The following is a 27,593-nucleotide window of genomic DNA, read 5'->3' on the forward strand; positions in this document are numbered from 1 at the left end:
TTGACAAATGGAAGTGAATAATTCAATGAGACTTCAAGAATCAGTCAAACAAAACCAAAAAAAAAAAAAACAAAGGAAAAAAATAGAAGAAAGTGTAAAATACCTCATTAGAAAAACAAGTAATCTGGAAAATAGATCTAGGAGAGACAATCTAAAAACTATTGGATTTCCTGAAAAACATCATGAAAAAAAAAAAAAGAGCCTGAAAAACATCTTTCAAGGAATCATCAAGGAAAATTGCCCTGATGTCCTAGAACCAGAGGGTAAAATAGCCATTGAAAGAATCCACTCATCACTTCCTAAAAGAGATCCCAAAATGAAAACTCCAAGGAATGTTAAACTAAATTTCAAAATTTTCAAATTAAGGAGAAAATACTGCAAGCAGACAGAAGGAAATAATTTAAATATTGAGGAGACATAATCAGGATTATCCAAGACTTAGCAACTTCCACTTTAAAGGAAAGACAAAAGGACTTGCACTGCAGCCAAGAATCAACTATCCAGAAAAATCGAGCAATATCTTTCAGGGGAAAAGATGGACATTCAATGAAACAGATTAATTTCATTAATTTCTGATGAAAAGACCAGGGCTGAATAGAAAATTTGATCTTCAGATACAGAACTGAAGAGAAGCATCAAAAGGTAAAAAGGAAAAAATAACTTTCTTTTAAAAGTTAAAAAGCTTGTATCCCTATATAGGAAAATGACATGTTTAACTCTTGAAATCTGTATCTCTGTTATAGGTATACTTAAAAGTGCAGATATAATTTCATTTTATTGTGAGAATTTAAAAAAAAGAAACTAAAGAAAGAAAGGTGATTCTACTGGAAGAAAAGGAAAACTGAGTTAAAAGGGGGTAAATATATCTCATGAATAGGCAAAAAAAAAAAAAGACCTATTACAATTGAGAGAAAGAACAAAGGAAGCTGAGCATTGTGTGAATCTTACTCTAATCAGGTTGACTCAAAAAGAGAATATTAGGCACATTTAGCTTCACAGAGAAACTTATCTCACCCTTTAGGGAAGTAGGAGAGGAAAGGGGAAAAGGAAGGAAGAGAATAATAGAAGGAAGAACAGATTAGAAGGGGAAACGTATAAGAAAGAGAGAGGGGCTGTAAAAGGGAAAGGGATGAGAAGCAAAATACTGGGGAGGAGGGAAAGGGAGAAAGGAAAGAGAAGTATAACTGGGGTGGGGGGACAAGATGGCAGGAAATATAGATTAAGTATTTTTAATAGTGAATATGAATAGAATGAACTCTTTCATAAAACAGAAACAGATAGAAGACTGGATTAAAAGACAGAATCCTACAATTTGAATTTGATGTTTACAAGTAACACATTTAAAGCACAGTGATACATTCAAAGTAAAGATGAAGTCTAAATCAGAATCTAATATTCTTCAGCTGAACCAAAAAAAAAAAAAAAAAAAAGGCAGCAATTCTGACCTCAAATCAAGCAAAAGTAAAAAGAAAAAAGATCTAATTAAAAGAGATAAGGAAGGAAACTATATCCGACTAAAAGTTATCATAGATAATGAAGTAATATCAATACTAAACATATTTGCACCAAATGGTATATCATCCAAATTCCTAGAGGAGAAGTTAAGAGAGTTGCATGAAGAATTAGACAGCAAAATTATATTAGTGGGGAATCTCAACCTTGTTCTCTCAGAACTAGATAAATCAAAGCACAAAATAAATAAGAAAAAAGTTAAGGAGGTAAATAGAATTCTAGAAAAGTTAGGTATGATAGACCTTTGAAGAAAATTGAATGGAGACAGACAGAAATGAATATACTTTTTTTTTTCTAAGCAGTCCATGGAACCTATACAAAAAGTGACCATGTATTGGGCATAAAACCTTAAAATCAAATGCAGAATGGCAGAAATAGTAAATGCATTTTTTTCAGTTCACGATGCAATAAAAATTGCATGCAATAAAAGGCCAGGACCAAAATTAATTGAAAGTTAAATAATCTAATCCTAAAAATAAGTGGGTGGAACAAGAAATCATAGACATCATGGATAATTCATCAAAGAGAATGGCAATAATGAGACAACACACCAAAATTTGTGTGATTCAGCCAAAACTGTTATTAAAGGAAATTTTATATATCTAGTTGTTTTTTGCATAAAATAGAGAAAGAGAAGCTCAATGAATTGGGATCGCAATTAAAAAAGATAGAAAAAGAACAAATTAAAAAGCTCCAATTAAATACCAAATTTAAAATTCTGAAAATAAAAGCGGATATTAATAAAATTGAAAGTAAGAAAATTATTTAATAAGCAAACTTCAGTTGGTTTTATAAAAAAACCAAAATACATTAACAGTTAATTTGATCAAAGGAAAAAAGAAAATCAAATTGTTAATCTCAAAAATGAAAAGGGAGGAAATTAGAGAAATAATTAGAAATTATTTTGCCCAATTATATGTCAATATATCTGATAATCTAAGTGAAATGAAGAAATACTTACAAAATATATTGCCAGATTAACAGAAGAGGAAATAAATTATTTAAATAGTCCCATTTTACAAAAAATAAATTGAACAAGCTATTAATCAACTTTCTAAGAAAATATCTCCAAGGCCAGATGGATTTACATGTGAATTTTACCAACCATTTAAGGAACAATTAATTCCAATACTATGAAAACTCTTTTTTAAAATAAGGAAAGAAGGAGTCCTACCAAATTTCTTCAATGACACATATATATGGTCCTGATATCAAAACCAGATAAGGCCAAAACAGAGGGAAAAATAGGTTATAGGCCAATTTCCCTAATGAATATTTATGCAAAAATCTTAAATAAAATATTAGCAAAGAGATAACAGCTTATTATTCCCATGATAATGCACTATGACTAAGTAGGATTTATACCAAAAATACTATACTAATATTAATAATTATAATAATTAATAATTATAATAATTAATAATTATATGTAATTATATCAATATTAAGGAAACTATTAGCATAATTGACTATATCAATAACCAAACTAACAAAAATCATATAATTACCTCAATAGATGTATAAAAAGCATTTGACAAAATTTAACACTCCTTCCTATTAAAACACTAGAGCAAGGGTCCTTCAACTTTTTAAATAGGGGGCCAGTTCACTGTCCCTCAGAGTGTTGGAGGGCCAGACTATAGTAAAAACAAAAACTTTGTTTTGTAGGCCTTTAAATAAAGAAACTTCATAGCCCTGGGTGAAGGGGTTAAATGTCCTCAGCTGCTACATCTGGCCCATGGGCTATAGTTTGAAGACCCCTGCACTAAAGCATATAGGAATAAATGGAGTTTTCCTTAAAATGATCAGTAGCATCTATTTAAAACCATCAGCAAGCATCATATGTAAAGGGGACAAACTAAAACCATTCCCAATAAGATCAGAAGTAAAAAATAAGGTTGCCCTCTATCACCATTATTATTCAATATTGTATTAAAAATGTTAGCTTTAACAATAAGTGAAGAAGAGATTAAAGGGATTAGAGTAGATAATGAGGAAACCAAATTATCCCTCTTCACAGATGATATTATGGCATATTATGGATCCCTAGAGAATCACCTAAAAAATTACTAGAAACAACTCACAGCTTTAGCAAAGTTGCAGGATACAAAATAAATCCACATACATCATCAACATAAATATATATATATATATGTATATGTATATATATATATACATATACATATATATGTATATGTATATATATATACATATACATATATATAAAACCAACAAAGTGCAACAGCAAGAGACACAAAGAAAAATTCTATTTAAAATAACTGATGATGATACAAAATATTTGGGAGTCTATCTGCCAAGGCAAAGTCAGCAACTATATGAGCACAACCACAAGGCACTTTCCACACAAATAAAGTCAGGTCTAATCAACTGGAAAAATATCAAATGCTCATGGGTAGGCTGAGCTAATATAATAAAAATACCAATACTACTTAAGTCAATCTACTTATTCAGTGCCATGCCAATCAAACTCCCAAGAAATTATTTTACAAAGCTCAAAAAAATAATAAAATTTATCTGGAAGAACAAAAGTTCAACAATTTCAAGGAAATTAATGAAAAAAAAATGCAAATGAAAGTGTTTTAGCTGTACCAGACCTAAAACTATACTATAAAAAAGCAATCATCAAAACCATTTGGTACTATGGCAACAGCAATGTTATATGACAGTCAACTCTGATGAACATGTCTGTTTTCAGCAATGAGATGATTGAGGCCAGTTCCAATGATCTTGTGATGAAAAGAGCCAACTACACCCAGAGAGGAGACTGTGGGAACTGAGCATTTTCACTCTTTTTGATATTGTTTGCTTTCATTTTGTTTTGTTTCTCTCTTTTTCCTTTTGATATGATTTTTCTTGTGTAACATGATAATTATAGAACTATGTATACATATATTGTATTTAACATATCTTATCTAACATGTTTAACATATATTGAATTACTTGACATCTAGGAGAGGGAGTGGGGGGAAATGGGAGAAAAATTTGGAACACAAGGTTTTGCAAGGATCAATGTTGAAAAATTCTCCATGAATATGTTTTTTTTTCCATCTTCATATTCTGCTCATACATCAATAGAAAAGGAAAAAGAAACAAAGAAATACTCAAATCAATATAAACTTTAACACATTATGACTTTAATGAAAAGGGTGATAAGTATAGATTATAAATAAAACTAACAAAGACTCAAACCTAGATATAATGAATACTTTTTTTTGAAGAAGGAATTTGGGATGCAATATACATGCAATTGTTTTTTCAGTTAGTCATGTTAGACTTTTCATGATCCTATCCGAGGTTCTGGAATATTGAAGTAGCAATGATAATGAAATAATTTGCTATTTTATTCACCAAATCATATTACAGATGAGGAAACTGAGACAAATAGGATTAAATGACTTTCCCAAGATCGGATACCCTGTAAGAGTCTGAATTTGAATTCAGGTCTTCCTGATTTCAGGCCCTGATCTCTATTCACCATGCCATCTAGCTGCCCTAGGCAACAGATACAGAGAGCACAAATTTTATAATATATGTCAAAGTCTGTAATTTCACTGATGAGGTGGGTGTAATTCACTGGTGAATTTAATGAGCAGATTATTCCAACCAGTGTTATTTAGCAATTGTTATTCAAATAGAAACTGGTTTCTTTTACTAAATGAAGAAACTTGTTTTAGTAGTTTTAGGAGAAGTCAACACTTAGTAGAAGTCAATTCTACTAAGTGAATTGACTAAGATAAAGTAATGATTTTGTGTCAAACTTGGTACTGCAACTTGTGTCTTCTTGATTCTAAAATTAACTCTTTATCCATTATTTAACAGTAGGGATATGAAAAAAAATTTTTTGAAATAATAATCATTATATAGCATTGCATGATTTGAAAATCCTTTAGATAGGTGGGGAAAACCTGGATGGAAGAAGAGAATGTGGAAATAAAAATAAAAATAATGAATATATAATTTTTTAAAGTTGAGTACTTTACATACATTATCTCATTTGATAGTTAACAAAACTACTATGAGGAAAATCTATTTTTAATCCCTGCTTTATAAACAGGAAAAATAAAACTGAGAAAGTTTAATGACAGCTCAGGAATACAGAGCTACAATAAATCTGTGATAGATATTGGGAACTACCAATGACTAGCTTAAATCATTACTTTCTCTGTAATTTATCATCTTAGAAAATTTGTAGAGCATTGAATAGCTAAGTAACTTGCCCAGGATCATACAGCAAGTATGTGTCAAGGTCAGAACTTGAATCCAGTTATTTCTAATTCTGAGGCTACTTATTTAGTTGTTGCTTTCATTACATAAATAATTCAATCCTTGTCATAGAAAGGAAAATTCTCTTGTAAGCATTAATTATAATACAGAATAATATCTAATCATAGATTCACAGAATTTCATTTGGAATAAAACTTAGAAGTCATCCATTCCATCCTATAAGTAAAATATGCACCTGTCTATGTACCTCAAGTGAGTGCTCATCATTCTACACCCAAGGTCTCCAGTGAATTCTTCCTCTTGAAGTAGGCTAACCTGTTTCTGAAAAGCTTGAAATTTTAGTAAACCCTTTCTCCTATTAAATTGAAATATCCTTCTCGATTTATTCAAAAAATTTTTCCTATTTTAATCCTCTGGGAAAATCATAATAATCAGCTTTTTGCTAAATTTTGCTTTTACTCTTCTGCAGCATAACCCTTCAAATACCTAAAAACAGTCCTAGTGCTTTCCCAAGTCTTCTTTTCTCCACATTAAATACAACTAGTTCTTTAAGCTAATCATTATATTTATGTTCTATATTCCTCAACTCACCTTTATAACTATTTTCTAAATTCAATTCAGTTTCTCTGTATTTCAATAACGCAACTAATCTATGATTCTATCAATATAAAACTTCTCCTAAATGGTTTAGATTTCAGCATGTCTTCATTTTCTCTTTCTCTGAGAATCTTCTCCATATGTTCCCTCCACCCAGGATGTACCCAACATGCTGCACCTGTACCTCTAAATTTCTTAACATTGTATAGATGGCAAAGGAGAATGCAGGTTATTTATTTGTTGTTGCTCACCCTTTATATATAACCAAACCACCTTTTTTTCTAGTACTACATTTCTTTGATGATATCGAAAGGTGCACACTATTTCTGTGCACCTCTTAATTACTAATTTTTTTTACCATCTTCCTTTATGCCCTTTGTCAGTAAGTACTAAAATATATGGGCAGTAAGATGGTATAAAGCACTGGGCCTAGAATTAGGAAGACTCAACTTTGTGAATTCAATCTGGTCTCAGGCACTTAACTAGCTATATAAATTTGGGCAAGTCACTTAATTCTGTTTGCCTCAGTTTCCTCATCTATAAAATGAAATGGAGAAGGAAACAGCAAATCACTCCAATATAAAGATGTAAATAAGCTCATGAAGAATAGAACACAGCTGAAATGACTGGATAACAACAAACTAATAAAGACATAGTTCGGTGGGTCTTAAAAGTTTTTCATTATGTTATTATTCCATTAGAAATGATCAGCAGGATGAATTTAGAGAGGTCTGGAGAGAATTACATGAATTGATGCTAAATGAAATGAGGAGAACCCTGAGGATTTCATTGCATACAATAATAGCAAAATGATCAATTATGATGAACCTGGCCCTTCTCTACAATGAGACAATTTAGGCCAGTGCCAAGGATTTTGTAATGATAAGAACTGTCTATACCAGAGAGAGGACTATGGGAACTGAGTGTGGATCACAACATAGCATTTTTTACTTCTTTTGTTGTTGTTTTCTTGAATTTTATTTTCTTTCTCATTTTTCCCTTTTTGATCTGATTCTTCTTGTGCAACAAGATAATTGTATATATATAATAAACACATATATTAGATTTAACATATATTTCTACCATATTTAACGTATATTGGATTATTTGTCATTTGGAGAGAGGAAGAAGGAGGGGAAATTGGAACACAAAGTTTTGAACGGGGCAGTGGTGAAAAATTATTCTTGCATATGTTTTGAAAATAAAAAGGTTCAATAAAAAAGTTTTTTATTGAATTTCTATAATTCTTCCTACATCACTGTTTTAGACACATATTGGCATGTGACTTTCTATTTTCTTCATGGACATTTAAGCTCATCTGAAGCACAAGGTGAAATGACCAAGTGTCCTCATTATGGAGGAAATTATTTATAAGCAACAAAGTATTATATAAATGTGTTATAATTTTTATAGTTACAACTGGGCTTGATTTAGTCTGCAGTAAGTAGATGTAAACCACTAGAGGTCAGAATTTACATTTGTTCTTGACATCCAACTGCTTCAGCTTGACTAGGTTCTCCTTTTTCTTAGGCGTGGCTCATGTTCTGGGAGTACTACCACTTGATGGTTTATTAAAATATCACTTCTTTTGATTTAACAAGCTAAATTCGATATTGGATGGATGAATTACAAACAGTAATCTGTATAAAGGAGAGAACACAGAGCAGAGCCCATACAATATTGGCCTTTGGAAATATGGCTTGGTTAAAGACAATATACAACCATGTATGCCAGTCAGAAAACAACTTCTTTTCATCTTTTCTGTTTCATTTACTTTGTTGCATTTCAGAAAAAGATTAAAATATATGCTACTTTTTATTTCTAACAAGAAGTCATCATTTTCTTGTATTGTCTTCTGAGGTAATGTCTCTCCATCCTTTTAATGCTCATATCAAGCTATCAGTCCCTCTCACATTTATCTTTCATATCCTTCATGATAGACTGTGTTCATAGAATGCAAGCTTTTGCATATTTTTCATATTTATACACTACAACATTACCACTAAAACTACTATCACCACCATCTCCTCTACCACTGCTGCTACTGCCATTACTACTATATATTTATGTAGGGTTTTAAAGTTTGCCAAGACTTTTAGAAATACTATCTCATTTGAGTTTCACAACAGAGATTGAGGCCTGGCACATGATGGGTGGTTAGTAAATGCCAGTGAATGAGTAAATGAGAATTGGTTTTTTTTGTTTGTTTTGTGTTTTGTGGGTTTTTTTCTTGCATAGTGTGGATCCATGTTTAACAGATATTGTAGTATTGTAAGAGTATAAGAACTATCTAAGACACAATCTTACTTTAATAGATTGTGAGTTCGCTATCACTCAATTATCATTTCATTCATTAATTAAGCAGACATTAGATGACCATTTGTTGGAGTTGCCACAGAGATGATTCAAACATTATTATATGAGGCTGCAATATATAGCCTCTAACTTACCTTCTAATTTAAAGAATGATTACAACTCTGTTTTTAAGAGAGAGGAAAAAAAAAAAAAGACCAACCCTCTTCCTAAACTTTCTAGATTAATATTGTCATTGTCTCCTAGGAAAATCCAAAACCATCTCAGATATTAGCCCCAGATCTCTGCTTTATATTGATAGAAAGAATAATATGCATAGAATTTTTTCCTCAACTACACAACCAAATTTTGTGGTAAGAGTCAGGGAGGTGTAATGTAGGACTTGGGGACAGGAAGACCTGATTTTAAAGCCAGTTTAAGATGCTTACTAGCCATATGACTCTGATAAATCACAACTTCTGGATTTTTCAGTTTGTGTGTTTGGGCTCTGGTGACACTTATAAAGTAATTTTTACCTTAAGTTTTTTTTTAAGTAAACTAATTTTAATTTAAAATTAATGCCACACTTTCATTAGAGATTAATGAAATAAGAATGCATTTTCCACATCCAAGTTCACAGCCCTCCTGAAGTGCTGTGGATTAATGGACCTTAGATTAAAAATCCCTATACTCCATTAATGTTTTCTAGGGGGTTGCCCACATCCTGATACCAATCTATGACAATTTTTTTTTTACCACTTTGAACAACTTCTAACTAGCAGCTTCTAACTTTCAGAAGGCAGCCTTTGCCAAGTGAATCGAATCACTATTAGTACCATACTGACTTCCATGTCCCTTCAGACTCTAATGGAATTAGCCTAGGCCACTGAACTTATTACCTTCAGGAGCAATCCTACACAGTCCCCTCCTCTTCTTCTACTTTCACTCCATTATGTATTTTAGAACTATCTCTGCTACATATGGTCTTCTTAAGGATTTCCATAGTCTATATGAAGCTCTCTAGAGTAATGAACAGTTTATTACTCATGACCTAAACCATTGTAACACAGGAAGGTCAATTTCCTGCATCAAAAAGAGACTTCCTCTCTAGCTCAAGAACTGTTACTTATACTTTTCAAGTGCCCAGAAAGAAAATATTATATAGCAGGTAATGTGTTTATAGAATTTTAAATGCTTCTGCAGTCATATATAATAAATGGAATCACTAAGGACTCAAAAGTAGGGCTCCAAAACTGAAGAATTGCTCATTTCAAAAACTTTACATTCCCATTTTCATTTATCTATCAAATATTAAAATTCATTTGGTTGTATTTTATTTTGATGTTTTTAAAGTTCTCTTTGTACCTATGTGCTTCCTCAAAACAAAATGATTTCCCTCCTATACATTGCCTTTGCTGAGTTCAGGGCTGACTAAGGAAGTTTGAGCTAGAAAAGAACTGATAGAAAATCTAATTCAAAATTTTCTCTTATAAAAGAAGAAACTGAGACTCCAAAAGATGACTGAAGCATAGATTTATAACTGGAAGAGATCTTAGAATCCAACATTTGGAAGATCATGAAAACAAGACTGAATTAGATTAATGGCATCTAGAGTCACACAGTTATTTGTTGATTCCCAATCTATCACTGTGGTATGATTAGTTGAAGATGATATAAGTATTAAGTAGAAGACACACGGTCTCAATTCCATATCCAAAAAATTTTTCCTCTAATGTAAATTATACAATTAAAATTATTAAAGATTAAATCAGACATAATCCACTTGCTAAGTTTTAGGAAAAATATGAAGAAAAATAAAATATATTTCCTGCCTACTAGAAGCTTATAATCTACTATGGATGAAAATACACGTAATAAACAGATAATTGCCCTGACTTTAATTCCAGTTTAACCACTTAGCAGTTGTGTAAGACTGGTAAGTCAATTAACTTCCCTGGGCTAGTGTGTCCTCATCTATAAAAGTACCTAACAATATAATTATTACACCTGCCTTAGGATTATAAGGGTCAAATTAAATGATGTATATAGAAGCTTTTAGAAACTCTGAAGCCCAGTACTCCTGAGTCACATAATATAAGCAATCCTCTGAGACCTTCTCCCCCAATTAAGTCACCTATAGGATCTGAGTTTCATAGATTTAGAGCTAGAAGTTGACTAAAGAGGTCATTCCATCATTTTTTGTTTCTGATGATGAAATTCATCTTCATTTACGTGACTTTTCTAAGTTCTCACAGGTACTAAGAGACCTGGAATTTCATTTCAGATCTCTGTTCCAAGCTTAGGGAATTTTTCATTGTACATCAAAAACTGCCTTATACAAAATAAAGTATGAGAAGTAAAGAAGAAATCCACAAAATACAATCCAAGGTTAAGGAAGGAAAGTTCACTTTTCAATGGAAGGAATTAGAAAGGATTCCCTAGAGGAGGTAGTATTTGAGCTAGGTCTTTAAAGTTCTTTTAAAAAGAAAAGGTTCTTTTGGTTTGTTTTATTTTGTTTTAAATAAAGCAACATTATTATGAATATATATTATTTTTCTTGAATGTGTAGAAAAAAATCTGGGGAAATTGAAAAAAGGAAGAAATATATAATTAACATTAAATTTCTACACGTTTAGGCAGCATTTTCTCCAGTCATGTCTAATAAGAGCCACGACAACTTTCTCTTTAATAAAGCCTAAATTTTCTCCTTATTTTCTAGCTCCTAGTGCCGGCTGTTGATATTTTGCTTGAAGCAAGCCGGAATCTTGTTGCCACACCTCCACACTAATACTTTTATCTCCCCAAAGCTCTTTTCCAAACACTAATTTGATACTGATGCCATCCTCTATTGATCCCATTGTTTATTACTTAAAGAGAAGTCACCTATGAGTCAGAACCTAAATTCCTGACTGGGACCAATTCCAAAATATGCACCAAACTTCCTCATAGATAACTTACTGATATGAAGGATAGGTGTGTTTTTATGTAGGGATGATATTTAGTATTTCATTTCTAATCTACATAGTAATCATTAATACACCAAAAGAGAAAGAACTCCATGAGAATTAGTTATTGGTATTTTAAAAATGTGCATATTCACCTCCAACTATTATCACCAAACACTTTGGAAAAGATGGTAAAACTTTCTTATTCCAAATCTTATTTATGGATATGGAATCACTGAAAATAAGGCATTTTCCTGTTAATTAAAATTCAAACATTTGTGCTATGCATAAAGTAAATGTTTTTTATTTCACACTCTTTAATCAAAAATTAAAATAATTTTCAAAGAAGTCTTCTGTTCTGGGGAAAAAATAAAAAGTATTTACAGAGTTTTCTCCACTAGATGTCTCCAGAGAAATATAAGTAATACTGCTGGTAATATCATACCAGGGCACATTAAATTTTCATGCATTTCTATTCAAGTACAAATAATAAATTGTGTTAATGAATCTGTTTGGTCTGTCACCATATTGTATATTTTCCTTTCTAGATGTATTCATTTAATGGTCATTTAAGGGACTTTCATCTTTCATTTTTGGAGAGAGATAACATTTCCTTTTTTCTCTGAATAAATTTATGTTGGTTTATACTAGACCAGAAAAATAAAGTAAGATGGTCATCATTAATGTAACATGATTTCCTTCATAGCTTATTTCTCCTCCATCCATGGAGGGCCTTAAGAAGAGAACTGATTTCTTCACTTCAATAAACATTTCTTATCCCCTTGCAGAAGAGGGTTTTGAGTCAGGATGTCAGAAAAGAGGGAATTCTAAAAATCCCCAAACTAATAATCAAAGAACTAATTGCAGATTGATTCAAAATGCTTAGAGATAAAGTTATTTCCTAGGACTTTGTCCCAAGATAATAAACTTAGAGGTTATTGATAACAATTGTATTCCTTCAGTGGAAGAAACAACAGAGTTTAGCATTTAAGAAAGCTTCATTTGAAAAAGGATGCTGCTAGATAGCATCTTACTTGTCATTATATATCAAAAAAAAAAAATGCTTCTAATTCTTGACCATGGCTTGTTGTCTTTCCCATCCCCATCTCATCTACTCCCCAGTAGCTACTTCCTCAAAATTCTAGTAATGTCTAGGATCATTTCCCTATGCTGACTAGAGGTTATATTTTCTACCTACTTATTCTAGACTATGTTAGTACTGTTCTAGGTACAAAAATAGAACCTTTGGACTCTATTTGGAATACAGAAAAGCTTTGTCTCTAAAATTTATGCCAATGACTTTAAACTTTAAATATTTACAGTCACATTTGAATTATCACATACTCTAAATTGGGAAGGATAGAGGATAAAATACATTAGAACTTTTCCAGAGATCTCACAGACAGCAAATGTGGAAGTTCAAGAACTACCAACACTCCCTTTTGAGGTCTTAAGGCCTAAGATGCCATTGTGAGTCATTTTTCCCTCAGATGCAGAAATAAAAACAAAAAATTTCCCTTTTGATTTCTGAGTCTTCCAGTGTTAATATATCCATAACCCAAGGTCAACAATCATAAACCCTCCACTTGAATTCAGATTGTATAGAGGTAGCTGTAGATTGCCTGCAAGCTGGTAAAGTGAAATAGAGCATGGCAAAAATTCTAAAGGCCATAAGGCTTGCTTTAGATCCTGGAGATAATTGATGGAAATGGCATCTGTCTGTTTGGGAAAAAAATATTCCCATCTTTCAGATACATTATTCTTCTCTCTTACATAATAAAGAATTTATTTTCCCTAAGTGATGAACATCATTGGGCTAGGCTTTTCCATTCTTGGGAGGTCAAAACTTTCCCTAAGGACAAAGGAAGGTAAAAATGGATTTACTATCCTTGTTATCAAATGAATGAGTAATGAGTTGATGCTTTCTCCTCAATAGGAATCTCTTTAATACCTCCTGTTCCACTAAGAATGGGAGAATGTCTTCCAAAAGAGAATACTTATCCAATTTAATTAATTAGTGCTAGTTAAAGTATCTTAGGGAAATCATTGCTAGTAATTGTGATCTTAAAATATATTTAATTTAACTTTTAAATGCTTGCTTTTTTAGTGAATATTTTGAGAAAAATGAAATAGTGAATCTATCACTTCTCACAGAGAGTATATGATGCATTGTTAAATGTTTATTCCTCTCTGCTAAGAGTAAAAGACTTCCTTTAAAACTTGCCTGGTCACAGATGTGTATTCCAATATTAAGTAGTCCTGTGGTCCTATTTATTGTGAATGCCTTGAAGTTTCAGGTATCACTTACCTTCAATATGGCAGTGTAAGAATCCAGTACTAAGACACTACAGAGACTGAATCCTTATCTACTGGAGGTGGAGATAGGGTGGGGAAAAAAGACATTGTTTCCAAAATCCAAAGCAACTATGAGTTTACAGAAACTAGGGAAAACTGGCAAACCATGATAAAGAATTTGGTTTTGCAAAGCTGCCAGCAGATTTCCAATTTTGCTACTGATGTTATTATGAAAAGCCAAACAACTGAAAATCCTTGAATCTTCCTTCTACTGTTACATGGCAGTGGTCAATGTGTTGGGCTTCATTTGAAGAGAATTTTATTCTATCTTGGTCACTGATAAATGTATTATATGGTCCCAGGCTTCTTTTGCCCTTGTTTCTTGCACCTAATAATTAGGTTTTATGTATATAACTGTATTTTAAAATGACTTCAAATTAGTGTATAGAAAAACTTTCAAATAACTCAGATTAACTAGACTGTTTCACAAGGTATTGAGTATTCTGTTTCTGAGAAGCTGTATAACCCTTATCAATGTTGTTGTAGACTGGATTCTTTCATTAGAAAGAAAATTAGCTTGATGATGACTAACAAATCTTCCGATTCTGATCCTATGGCCCTATATTTGAGGGGGAAATTTTAGAAATTCCAGGATTATATATGTATTCTACCAAGCATTAATTAAACAATAAAAGTACTGCATACTCTTAGTTTTGGTTTTTACAATGCAATCCATTAGTAAGTCATTCAACCAGTATTTATTAAATATCCACTGTTTGCAAAGTAGCACAGTTAGTGTATGGGGAAGAAAGGGGGATGGAACAAGAAGAACATAAAAGACAAATGATTCTTAGACTTAAATGAGAAAATACATCTATTTAATGGAAGGGGAGGAAATAATATCAAAGCCCTATGAGAAATGAAGAGGCTAATATAATTAAAAAATTAGAGAAATAAGTATACAGTAGGATTCTCTTACCAGCTGTGATATAAAAGGGGCTTGCTGACCTTCCTATTTCTAAAACTGTCTCCTTATGTCTTCCCCTCACTAGCTTTCTTTTGGATACAAAAGTGTATTTTTAAAACTAAGGTTTTTCAAGAAGAGAAAATCTATACAGCAATACTTTGGGAGTACTCTAAGTAGCACTAGTAGCTTTTCAGAAAACAAATGACAAGATTGCTAATTAAGAATCTTGAATTTAACTGTCCTTGTACCCTTAAGCTGCGACAATATAAGTTATTAGTCTCCTCTTGACTTATATTCTCTTTTGGATCTTTTATTATATGCCACAAAAGAAGTGAATACCAAGTGAAAGCAGTCGTGATAATCCTTGTGAGTATATGTTTACATAGAGAAAATATTGGGAAAAAATGCAATAAGATAACCCTAAAAGAATCTGGTTGGAGAGGAATGTATTTATAAATGAAGGTAACAAAAATAGAAATTATTTCAATGTTTTTAAGTATAATACCTAAATTTATATGGTAAATAAGGAACAGTACAATAACAATTGGCCATTGTGAATGTAATGTGATCTAGAGTATCTAAGCAGATATCTAAGTTTACAAAACTTGCTTATAAACATCAGCAATGATATACTAAGTCATAAAGCATATGGATATTCCTAGGTCAGGAACTTAAAAGGGTTAATTTAGAAGACTAGTACTGTTGGACACAACCCAAAGAAAAGTAATATTTTTTTTATTACTCCCTCTGTCGTATTTTATCCTGTCTTGGCTCACTCTGCTATTTAGATTACTAATATTTGTGTTAGACCAGGAATGATTTTGCCCAATGATTATCAGCATGTGTGTTCAGGCTAATGGCATAAATTTTCTGAGAAAGAAGTTATAAAATATAATACAAGGTAAAATGTAATTCCCTTCTGCCTTATTTCTTAATTCTGAAAAAAAAATGGCAGACTTGAGTAGTCTGTTGTTCAGTTGTCTCAGACTCTGTGATTCCATTTTGGGTTTTCTTGGCAAAGATAAGGGAGTATTTTAGCCATTTCCTTCTCCAATTCATTTTACAGATGAGGACACAGGCAAATAGGGTTAAGTGATTTGCTCACAATCACACAATTAGTGTCTAAGGCCAGATTTGAATTCAGGAAGAACTTTCTTCCTAATTGCAAGCTCAGCACTGTAACACCTAACTGTCCTTGAGGATATTCATAAACTATCTAGTACCTGAATTGTTAAAGTGTACTTTCCTAGGGTAAGTGACATTTGGACATTCCTCACATCCTTCATCCCCTTTCCCTTTTACACTGAATTGAAAGAAATCTTAAATTTGGTTTTCAGTCGACTTTATATACACAATACACACACACACATATGTATGTGTGTGTGTATTGTGTGTGTATGTATGTATATATATGTATATATGTATGTATATGTGTATATATCTGTATATATATATATATATATATATATATATATATATATATATAGCAAAAAGGGAAAGGGAAAGAATTTGAAGTGTAAAATTAAAGTATGTTCCACTTATGATTCAAAGACAACACCTATCTGATCTCTGCTGGACAACATGGAAAAAACATTTCAAAGATGAAGAGTTATCTGAATGTTAGAAAGGACAACAATACAGTTCAATCTCTGTTCCATTGATAATTTCCTGGAGCATACCCACATACATAAAAACAATAGAATATATAAAAGCCTGCCTAAATGTTATAAAATGTTTTCCCTTAGCAAAATCCCAAAATACTACAAAAATCTGAGCACAGATTTAAAGAAGCAAACTTCATTGTCACCAGAAGAGGGAAAGAAAACTGTGCATGGTTAGTGAATGCAGCTAACATAAGCTGATTGAAACTGGCAGTTCTAAGTTGCTGATGTTTCTTGGAGAGTGGTCAGAGTCTCAGGTTGATATTTTGGTCCCTCCCACAACTCTCTAGCATGTATATAAACTCTGAGCTCTCCAAAACTTATTGCCAGTTCTCTTTCTTGACTAACTGAAGCAACAAGGCAACTAAAATGTTACTTCTTTTACCCATATTTTTTACACTCTTATTGTCTGCTCTTGAGTTTGCAGACTCCAATGCTCATTATGACAAGATTTTACTCCATAGTCGTATCAGGGGTCAGAAACAAGGGTAAGTTGATCTTTAATTGTTGTTATTATTATTTTATCTTATTCTATGCAAACAAGTAAAGTAGGAGAAAACAAAATTTCTCTCTTATATTTATTTAATCTTTGCAAGGAAAAATGACAATTTACAACTGCACTTATTGTGTTTAATTCATATTTTTAAAAATTATATCCAGAAACTATAAGATAAACACTTTTTAGGAAATTTTACATAGTTCTTAAATTTAATTGACAATATAACATGTCTTTCTAATGTAAAAATGTCTAACTTTTAATTGTTTATAAACATCTAAGTTTTTTTCACATTGTATTAAGAAAAGATTATAATAGACTGGAAGTTTCTTTGCCTTCTTTTAGCAGTCTATGTATGTGTAAAGAGAACAGAATAGTCAATATAACTAGCTTCCTCCAAATTTTTGCCAGCATTGAATTTCAAGAAGTTAAAAATTCCCAATCAAAGCAAAACAATAAAAGTAAGTCCTGTTTCCTGCCATTTCACTAAATTTGACTTGGCTTTCCTTTCAAATTCAGCAGTTTATGTGACAAGTGAATCAAGAAAATGATGACTTTTTGATTCAAAATGGATTTGAATACTGCTTAGTTTGACTTAGAGGATTTTTTCAATGTTCACATGTTCACTAATCCTGTAGAAGAGATGAAATCAAAGTTTCAGATGAGAAATATATTGGGGCAGAAACTAGCGGGGGAATATTCTCTGATCCATTTTTTTTTTTTTTTTGTCTAAACAGAATGTTCATTTTCTGCTTAAACCAACAGTGTTAGTAAAGTTTCCCCATTATGAATCCTCCAACCTAAATCTACCTATTGTTTTTCACTAGCACCTTTGTGAATAGTTGACCATTTATTTTGAAATTCCACACAGGAGCAATAAAAATATCTGTCTAGATCAAAGAGTACAACGGCAGACATTGAAGAGGTTCACCTTTCTTACATTGTCCTTTGTGGTCTGATTGTTCCAAAGCCACAGAAATAAGCTTCCCCCCCCCACCTTTTAAACATAAATGCATAGTTGAGATCCTCAGCAATTTGTATGTATACACTCATACACACACACACATTATGAAAATAAAATGTACAAAACATGAAGCAACTAAATTGTTCAGATATTTCAGTTTTTGTAGCAGTACACCATCTCATCAAGGAAGTTGGTTCCTCCCCTCTGAGAAGGAACAATTCCTCTAGAGATCCAGCAGGATGGTGTCAAGAGCTACAACTGTGCTGGGGTAGAAATCCCATCTGTTCTTGGAAATGAAAGCCATATGTTTGTTTTTAGTGCCAGACATTGAGATGAAATGGATGTCATTGTAATTTTAACTCTCTTTTCTTTCCTTTATCCTCTAGCCCAAATGTCTGTGCCCTTCAACAGATCTTGGGCACTAAAAAGAAATACTTCAGTACTTGCAGAAACTGGTATCAAGGAGCCATCTGTGGGAAGAAAACGTAAGCTGCATGTTTTTATAATAAGCCAGTCCTGCAGAAATTCACATTTCAATGTACTGGAAATATGGAAAGCATACCATACCTTTTAAATATACTGAATGAGCCTCCATATTATTTCCCAAACAGAAAAAAAAATTTAAATTTTCAGACAAAAGAATTTCACATAAATTAAGTAATGTTCTGTATCACTAATGAATGATATTAATGAAAGTCAGATTTCTCCTAAAATGGTGATATAGAAGTCATATGGCACAAGACAAAAAATCCTGGGTTCAGTGTCAGGACACCCTGAATTTCCCAAGTTTTGATTTACTATTAATTAAGGATTATGATCCTAGGTAAATCAAAAATTTTTTGTTCCTCATTTTCTTCATCTCTAAAATGGTCACTAAGTTCCCTTCAACTCCAATATTTTATGATTGAATAATAATTCTAATATTTATGGCAAATTTCAGTTGCTTGAAATAACAAATTGAAACAACAGAAAATCAAAGAGATTCTTTCATTTCAAGACCTCTTTTATAAAGATCAAGACCAGTATTTATTTGTGCAAATTCTCAAATAAAGTGCTAAACTAATTATACAGATAATTGAGGCAAAATGAAATTGTGATAAGATGAGGTTTTATTAGAATTCTTTTCTATTCTTATATAAGTGCATACATACAATGTACAATATATATCTGTACATTTGATAATTATTTTTTGCCCTTTTTACAAGCAAACTTTACAAACTCCTAGGAAGGAGAATAATTCATTGCAGTATGGTAAAAAGCACACTGACTTTGAAGTCAAAGGATAGGTATTCAAAGGTTGGCTTTACCACTTACTATCTGTTGTGACATTGAGGAAGATGTTTAATATCTCTAGCTCTAATTACTTACATGTATGAAATGTGATGGTTGAACAATATGATTTATATAATCCCTATATGTTCTGAATCTAAAATTCTAGAATCCAAGAGCACTTGTAAATGTTAGTGATCCTTTAGGGAGTGTGGAGGAGGAGAAAGCTATTGTAATAATCAGGAAAGAGATACTTATTCATGCTTCTGAAGAAATTACTATCATTATATCAGAGAAGAGATCCTAAAAAAACATGAGCTCTGTAATCAAGAGAACTGAGTTGAATTCTTACATCTGTGTTTTACGACTTATGTGATATCTACATGAGTAAGTCTTTCCCTCAGTTTTCATATCTATAAAATGAGATTGGACTTGACCATTTCTCCAGTCTTTCCAATCTAAATCTCTAATCCTATGAGTCATGTATGTTAAGCTCTGCTGAATTCTTGCTTTGGATAATAGCCCATGTGTGCCACTGTGAAAATGAAAAAGACTTCCTCTTATTTTATTAGAACCCATTCATTCTGAGTATCAGACTGAATAGGACTTATAGTTATTTCCAAATAGAGAGACCTTTAATATCTTGCCAAAGGTTTTTAAGGTAAATTCATTACCTTAATAAAAAACAACTTCTTGCTGATTCCTTTAATATGGTACATAGTGAGCATTGCTCTTCAGAATTCCTTGGAAAATCAGAACAACTATAGAGTTCAAAGTGAACTGTTTCTTTAATTAAATTTAACATTTAATTATTAAATTCAAGGCATTCAAACACAGTAATTAGTAAAATATTTTAGAGAGCACTTTGAAATCTAAGAAGAATCATCGCATAGAAAATATACAACTGGTGTCAAAATCAAGAAGGCCTAGGTTCAAGTACTGTCTCTGACATTTAGTGGCTATTTAGCCATGCTACCTCTCAGGAGTCCAGGTGAAACCTTTAGGTTGCAGAACAAGGAGTGGAATTATAATTAATATCTACATAAGACTTACTATGTTCCAGGTAAATGCTAAATGCTTTACTATCTTTACTATCTCGTTTGATCCTCACAACAATCATGAGGTAGGTGTTGTTATAATCATTTTACAGATGAAGAATCTGAGGTAAACAAAGGATAAGTGACTTGCCTAAACTCACATAACTAGCTTGTGATTGGATTTTAGTTTGTGTCTTCCTGAGTTTAGGCCTAGTTCTCTGCTCACTTCCTCACCTAGCAGTTTCATCAGTTCTAATTTTTAAAGTTTAGGGAATATTCCCATGAACTATATTTTAAAAATAAATTGGCTAATGAGCATTTAATATGTCCATTATAATCTGTAAATAAAAATGCCCTTTAACATTCTTAACATTTTTAACTTAAAAAGTGAAAGCTGAAAGAATGTACATATGTTATTTCATGTTTCTGTGACCTTCTGATATTATTGTACCTTAGTGTACAATGAGTTTCTCCAAGTATTACAGTATAGTTAATTCCCTATTTCCCTATGCCTCACATTTCTATGTACATCCTTTCTCAAAGAGAGGAAGGACAAATGATAAAGGTCAAGTGAAGAACACTATAAGATCTTTATAACATTTTCTAACATGTTTTAACTTAGTAGTTTTTAGGGTGTACTGACATGACACCCTCTGACCTTAGAATTATTCTTATGTTTATAGTTCAGACTCATAAAAAATCATATAAACCATTTTAAGTGACTGAAGAGAATTAAAATGGGCTTGTTATTGCTAGTTTAGGTCCCATTGTCAAATATTGTGGGGTTAGATTCTTCCTTACTAATTATTCTTTCATGACATGAGCCTTACTTGAAATTTCCAATTACTAGAAAAGAAAGGATACACTCTCTAGTTCTTTAAAGGGAAATCTTTGTAATATCCTGCCCAGAAGATATGGAGGTATGATGTAATCTTACTTCTACCATGTAAGTACAGCACAGATGCCAAAATTTGAATAAAGCAAATGTCAAAATAAATCTTGCTTTTCATCAAAGGACTACTTAAAAGTCAGGCATTCTTCCAAAATAAAAATGGTATCTTCTCTATTCATTTTTTAACCTCCTCTTTTCTTGAATAACTAAAAGCTTCAGAGAAGCCACATCTTTTTCATGAACATATTAGCACCAAAGCTTTAATGTGTATCCAAATTTATAAAACAGGAGAAATAAACAATACTGATTGATACCTTTTTAGAATTTGAAATCCATTCACTTATCTTCAAGTTTCTAAAGACATCTCTAAGATATCATGCAAGGCACAGTGTGACATAAATGGAAGTCTTTTGTTTGAACTCACATTTGGAAAATTTGGGGGTACAGCTGAATCAATATCTTCCATGTTTTACAATGCAAATAAGGTTTTCAAAGATTAAATATAGACATGTAATAATATATAAAGTCTCTTTAGACTCTGTATTGTATGACCTAATCTTTTTGGGAAAATCTCATGAAACTTTGCAGAAAGTATAGAATATTAATAAATATCCCTGGCATTTTATGGTTTTGAATTTAAAAGTAGAAGAAAGTATAAGAGGACACAATTTAAGACCCTTGTTTTATAAATAAGGTGCAGAGGAGCCACAGTGCTTCCCTTAACTCTCTAGTCACCTAGTGTCAGAGGAAAAATTTGAGCCTAGATCAATGTTCCTTTCACTGTACCTATTAGATGATGCTAAATGAAGTTTGAGATTGATCATCCCTATTAAGATTGACCTTACTGGTCTCGTGTTGCCTGTCAACTTCTTACTCCAAAAGCAATGGAATGACAATAAATATTAGCTCCTCTGGGGCAATATATGGGAATTCAAATGCAGGAAAAAGTGTGTTTATTTATATATATATATATGTACATGTATATACATATGTATATGTATATTTATATTTGTGTTTGTGTTTTCAAAAGATAATAGCATCTTACAATCTTTTTACAATAATGTACTTTATGTAGAAACTACTTCTTTGAGACTCCAATATTTGATCCTAAGAATAGTTTCTCAAGCCTCTCAACAGCAAACATATTTAATGAGTTGTTTTGTCAAAATTTAATGAGTACTCCTTGCAATTATTTGATATATACAAATAAATCCCTGTATTTATTAAATAGTTAAGAGGGCTACAACAATATTGTATTGGGTTTGCATATATGTTTATGTTTTCACAATGTTATTTAAACTCAGGGAAATCTTAGAGTTATAGTGTAATCTGGAAATTACAGTGTGTTGATTCCCCCCCCCCCTTCCCTTCTTTTTCATCATCCACTCTAATTGTCCCAGATGTTTTACATAAAACAACTACAGCTAAGAAAAGATAAACACAAAAGCAAAGCAAGGGGCAGACAAGAAGCTCTAAATTACTAGGAATATCATAATTATTCCTACCCCCCATTTGGAGATCATTAATCTATTGACCCTCTTTATTGCTATTAAAGGAAAACAGCTGTTAAACTAATATCTGATAACAGCTAAATAAGTTTTTACCATTACAATTGGCATTTCCCTTACTTTATTGAAGTTTATTAATAAGAATATATTTTCTGTTTTTCTTTCAAATGACTCAAATTTCTTCATGAACATGTCACTCTTAAAAACTATCGTTGATAGGAAATAAATTCAATTAATCAACAAGTAAAGGAAAATGAATCTAAAAATGAGCAAAATATGTTGTGATTAATGTAGCTCTCTTTCAGCTTAGTGATTTATAGATTGTTCCTTTTCTTCCCCATGAAAATTTTTTGCATTTCTTCCTTATATACCAATATTTCTTTTCATCTAATTATATACTGATATAGCATCCTTATTATGTACTATCCTTCCAAGTTTCTATTAACTATCAAAAATATAGTTCTATTCTAAGTAAGCTTCTAATGATGACCTTAAGATTTCCAGAAACTTTAGTTGCCAAATGGAATTTGATAATCCAAAAGTCAGCTCTATATTAGTAGAAAAACTTGGAGAATTATAACTACTATTTATATAATTTTGGCAAAATTAATAATTTTACCTGAAATAATTGAAAAGTTGTTATAGAATTAAATGACCTTCCTTGAATTATATCTATTACCTTATTCTATGAATTCCCTTTGAATCAATCATAATTTAATTTGTTGATTTTTGAACATCAAAGTATTTTATTTAGTGCTATTGGTCAGTTTCAAATTTTATCTGTCATTTTGTTTTCTCAGATTTTCTGTACAAATATAGCAAAAGAAATAATTTTGAAATCTTCCTTTGAGCTGTAAATACTGATAATTAATTTGACTATTGAAATCAATTAATTCACTTCAGGAATTAAATTGTTTTTCCTCATGACATTTTATTGTTAATGGATGTTCTGTTGTCCTGAAAAGTCAATGTTCCTTCTTAAGTTTTAAGTGTAGTAGTGAAAAATAATTTATGCACTACACACAGAGAGAGAAAAAAAAAAAAGTTAGCAAAATAATTTATGTACTACAGAGCGATAAAAATGTTACCTTGCTTTTCAACTAAAAATATAGAAACAAAAAATGCTCATTAAGCTAATTCTATTCTTTCCCTCATTTGATTTCTTCCTTTTCCCTTGCATACAGGACTGTGTTATATGAATGTTGCCCTGGGTATATGAGAATGGAAGGCATGGAAGGCTGCCCTGCAGGTAAGAATAGAATTTCATCATGGAGTATATCTTGTGAGTGAAAGAGAAGAATGTATAAAGCTAATATCACTTGGGGAGGGAAAGCTAAATAGACTTCTCCAAGCAAGAAATAATAATAGTATTCATTTCAGAACATGAAATCTTTGAAATTTTGTATATATCAGATAAATTTTGCCTAGCCTTTGAGGAAAGGTTTTAGCTTTCTTAATTGGATTGATCTGTGATTCCACTGAAATTGTTATTAGATGTTGTATTTACTATGTGCCTTCTCACTTTATATTGAATTATAAATTTTCATTTTGTTTCAAATTCATTAAATATTATTTATTAAATCAATAATTTTTTACTAAGCAGCTACAAGGTGTCAGGTACTATGCTGTGGCCTGAGAATACATAGGCTTTTGTCAAGAATCTGACATTCTAACATAAACATTTTTGATCATTTAATACAATCATTGTTCCAATGCAGAAATCATCTAAATAAAATATAACAGGTGATATTATCTGTTTTAAAATATTTTTATTAGGCTTTATTAAACCAAAATATCTCTTATATTTTTGGTAGATCATTCAATTCTACCTTTCAGAGGGAAAAATATATAGATCTATTTCTTCTTTCATATATATGCAAATAATAGCAACATTTAGTATTTAAATAATATTTTAGATATTGTAATATTCTTTATGAATATTAAATAAATTTATCCTTACCACAACCCTAGAAAATAGGTGCTATTATTATTTGCATTTTACAGATGCAGAAACTGTTAAAAAGTCCCATAGTTAGGGAGTGAATAGCTGAGATTAGATTTGAATTTGTATCTTTTCGATCCCAAGGGCAGTACTCTATCTAATCTTCCATCTACTTCCTTGAATCAATACTTTATGACATGATTTCCATTTTTCTCAACATAATAATCAGAATCTTTAGGAAAGGACCCAGTGTATCAAGGTATCCCTTAAAATGTGGCAAACAAATACAGATGTGGTATGACTAATGAAAAATATAGGGAGACAACTACTTCTCTTGTCCTGGAGAATATATTTCTATCAAACAAAGATTTCATTAGATTTTCTACAAGTTAGGTCATAGCCTTATTTCATACTGAACTTATCAGTCAAAAACAGTAGGACTTCCTTTACGCATGAATGACTATCAACTCAGATCTGCCTCATTCATTTTTTCATAATTCATTTTTTCAACCTAATCATGGTCTTGAACATGATGTTAAGGAAGGGAGAATGATATGGGTTAAGGAAAAAAAAAAAAAGCTTTGACAATAGAGTCAGAGGGTCTGGTCCTGGATTTGGATCTTGCCTTGGAATTACATTTCCTGTGTCACTCAGCTAATTTGGGGCTTCAGTTTCTTCATTTATAATATTAGATGACTTGATTAGATGACTAGCAAGGTCCTTTCAAATGCTAAATCTCATCATTCCCATAGTTTTCATCTGGTTGACTTTGATCCATTATTCCATTCTAGTGAGATCTTATTCTGTCAATTTATTACCTACAGTTTCCAATTTGTGTTGTCCACATATTTGATACAAATGTCATCTCGGTCTACATCTAAATCCTGCTCATAATTGCATATGATATTTTTAATGTAAAGACAAGAGGCTAATTTTCATCTCATGTTAAATATGATTTGTGTTTAAAATGGACATTGAAATTGAATCAATTATATTTTGTTATATGAGAAAAAGTAAAAATAATAGTAATAAAAACTACATGAATACTATCCTAATGTGCATATCATTAACTTGAAATTTTTTTTTTAGTGTTGCCTATCGACCATGTTTATGGCACCTTGGGCATTGTGGGAGCTACTACAACTCAAGGATACGCTGATGTGTCAAAACTGAGAGAAGAGATAGAAGGAAAAGGCTCCTACACTTTCTTTGCACCAAGTAATGAAGCTTGGGATAACTTGGATTCTGTAAGTTATTATTATTGTTATTGTTATTATTATTACTATTATTAGTAGTGTTTCTTGACATTAAGTGATGTTTACTTTTTATATTTGAAAAATGATTGGGGAGATAGGAGGCACAGTAGATAGAGTACTGGCTTAGGAATCAAGAGGACCTTAAGTTCAAATCTGGCTTCAGATACTAATTGTGTGAACTGAGATAAGTCACTTAACTCCAACTGTCTCCCGAACAAAAATCAAAACCTGAACCTAAAAATAAATCTTGAAATATATGTATTTTAAAATGTGTGATCTAAACATATATGAACATTCACAAACATATAGGCATGTATGTAGTAATTGCATATGCTTAACAAACATTTGGAAAAAAATAAAAAAGGTACATTTTTTAAGCCTATAATATATGAAGATAAGACACACACATACACACACAAGCAGAAAGTTTGCATATATTTCAAGACAAATAAAGTTTGAAAAGGTGATAGTTTTTAGAAAACAACTTGATTTTGAGGTTTTTGAAAGTGCATATAGAGGAGAAGCTATGGCAGATAATGGCTAGAAAGCAAACTTTGGATTCAGGAAGTTATAAGTCCTGTTTCTGACCCTCCAAAAATAAACTTTGTAATGCAGGGAATTTCATTTTAATGTCTAGATTGTGCAAGGAACTCTTTGAGATTGTAAGTTTTAAATCAGGTGAACCTGTATTGGCAGAAATAACTTCTTCACTGGGAGTTTCTTATACAAGAGGATTCATGGATCAGGCCCATCCATGTGTGTAACTATAAAATAAAAGGAATTGAATAGTACATAATAATCTTCTTAGGTAGCCAGAAGTCCTGGATTTTTGTCTAGGCCTTCATTTAAAAACAATGTTTTAGCATGTAGGAATTTGTACCTTATATCTATGTAGTTACCTTATCTTCACCACTCTGCAAAAATGAATTACATCACAGCTACTTATAATCAGTAGGAAATACCTAGGCAGATTGTTAGGGATCATAGCTCCCTGAATACATATCTGTGATACTGTAAGTGAAAAAAGTTTGAAAACTGTAAAATACTATGGATTATTATTATCATCATTTTTTTTCATATGGAAGAAAAAACTTCACTCTCCTTTCTGAGTGCTTATTTTATCATCTCTATATTCAGTCTTTAAGTAGTCATTCTCTACGTGCATATCATCATTAAGTAGCCAATCCTGAGTGTATATTATGTGTTAGACACTGTAATAGGCAAACAAGTTTCTCAAGTTATAATCTTGTTGCTGATTTTTGCTAATCAATTAACAATGAACATTCTGATGTAATTTTAAGTTATATATATGTTAATTTAACTTTGATACTGCAATAAAAAATAAAAACTGGAATTGGCATTATTTTCATGTCAAAAAATTTAATAATCACTACTGAACCAAATTTTTTTCCTCTAGGAAATCCGTAGGGGTTTGGAGAGTAATGTCAACGTTGAATTGTTGAATGCTTTACATAGTCATATGGTGAACAAGAGAATGTTGACCAAGGATTTGAAAAATGGGTTGGTTGTTCCCTCTATGTACAACAATCTTGGGCTCTTTATCAATCATTATCCTAACGGAGTAAGTTTGATTTAAATGTTTTACACTATTCTGAAATTATTAGTTCCTGGCCTCTGCAAATGTTTGGATATATTGAAAAGAATCACCATAAGGAAATTTGAAATTGTGCCATGATGCTTCATCTTAATTGTAA

General features: G+C 31.5%; 1 protein-coding gene across 4 annotated transcripts in view; it reads left to right on the plus strand.

The window, feature by feature from the left end:
* Positions 1-16,819: 16,819 nt before the first annotated feature.
* The window catches only part of POSTN (periostin), a 44,083-nt gene continuing 33,309 nt past the window's right edge, over positions 16,820-27,593 (plus strand). For all 4 annotated transcript variants that reach the window (XM_003764529.3, XM_012545252.2, XM_003764530.3 and 1 more), the window contains exons 1-5: positions 16,820-17,002; positions 18,361-18,459; positions 23,865-23,929; positions 25,712-25,869; positions 27,296-27,460. In XM_003764529.3, the coding sequence (XP_003764577.1) occupies positions 16,884-17,002; positions 18,361-18,459; positions 23,865-23,929; positions 25,712-25,869; positions 27,296-27,460 (606 nt within the window). In that variant the 5' untranslated portion in view covers positions 16,820-16,883. The remainder of the gene's footprint in view (positions 17,003-18,360; positions 18,460-23,864; positions 23,930-25,711; positions 25,870-27,295; positions 27,461-27,593) is intronic.

Source organism: Sarcophilus harrisii, chromosome 3 (genome assembly GCF_902635505.1).
Source record: "Sarcophilus harrisii chromosome 3, mSarHar1.11, whole genome shotgun sequence".
Taxonomy (NCBI): Eukaryota; Metazoa; Chordata; class Mammalia; order Dasyuromorphia; family Dasyuridae; genus Sarcophilus; species Sarcophilus harrisii.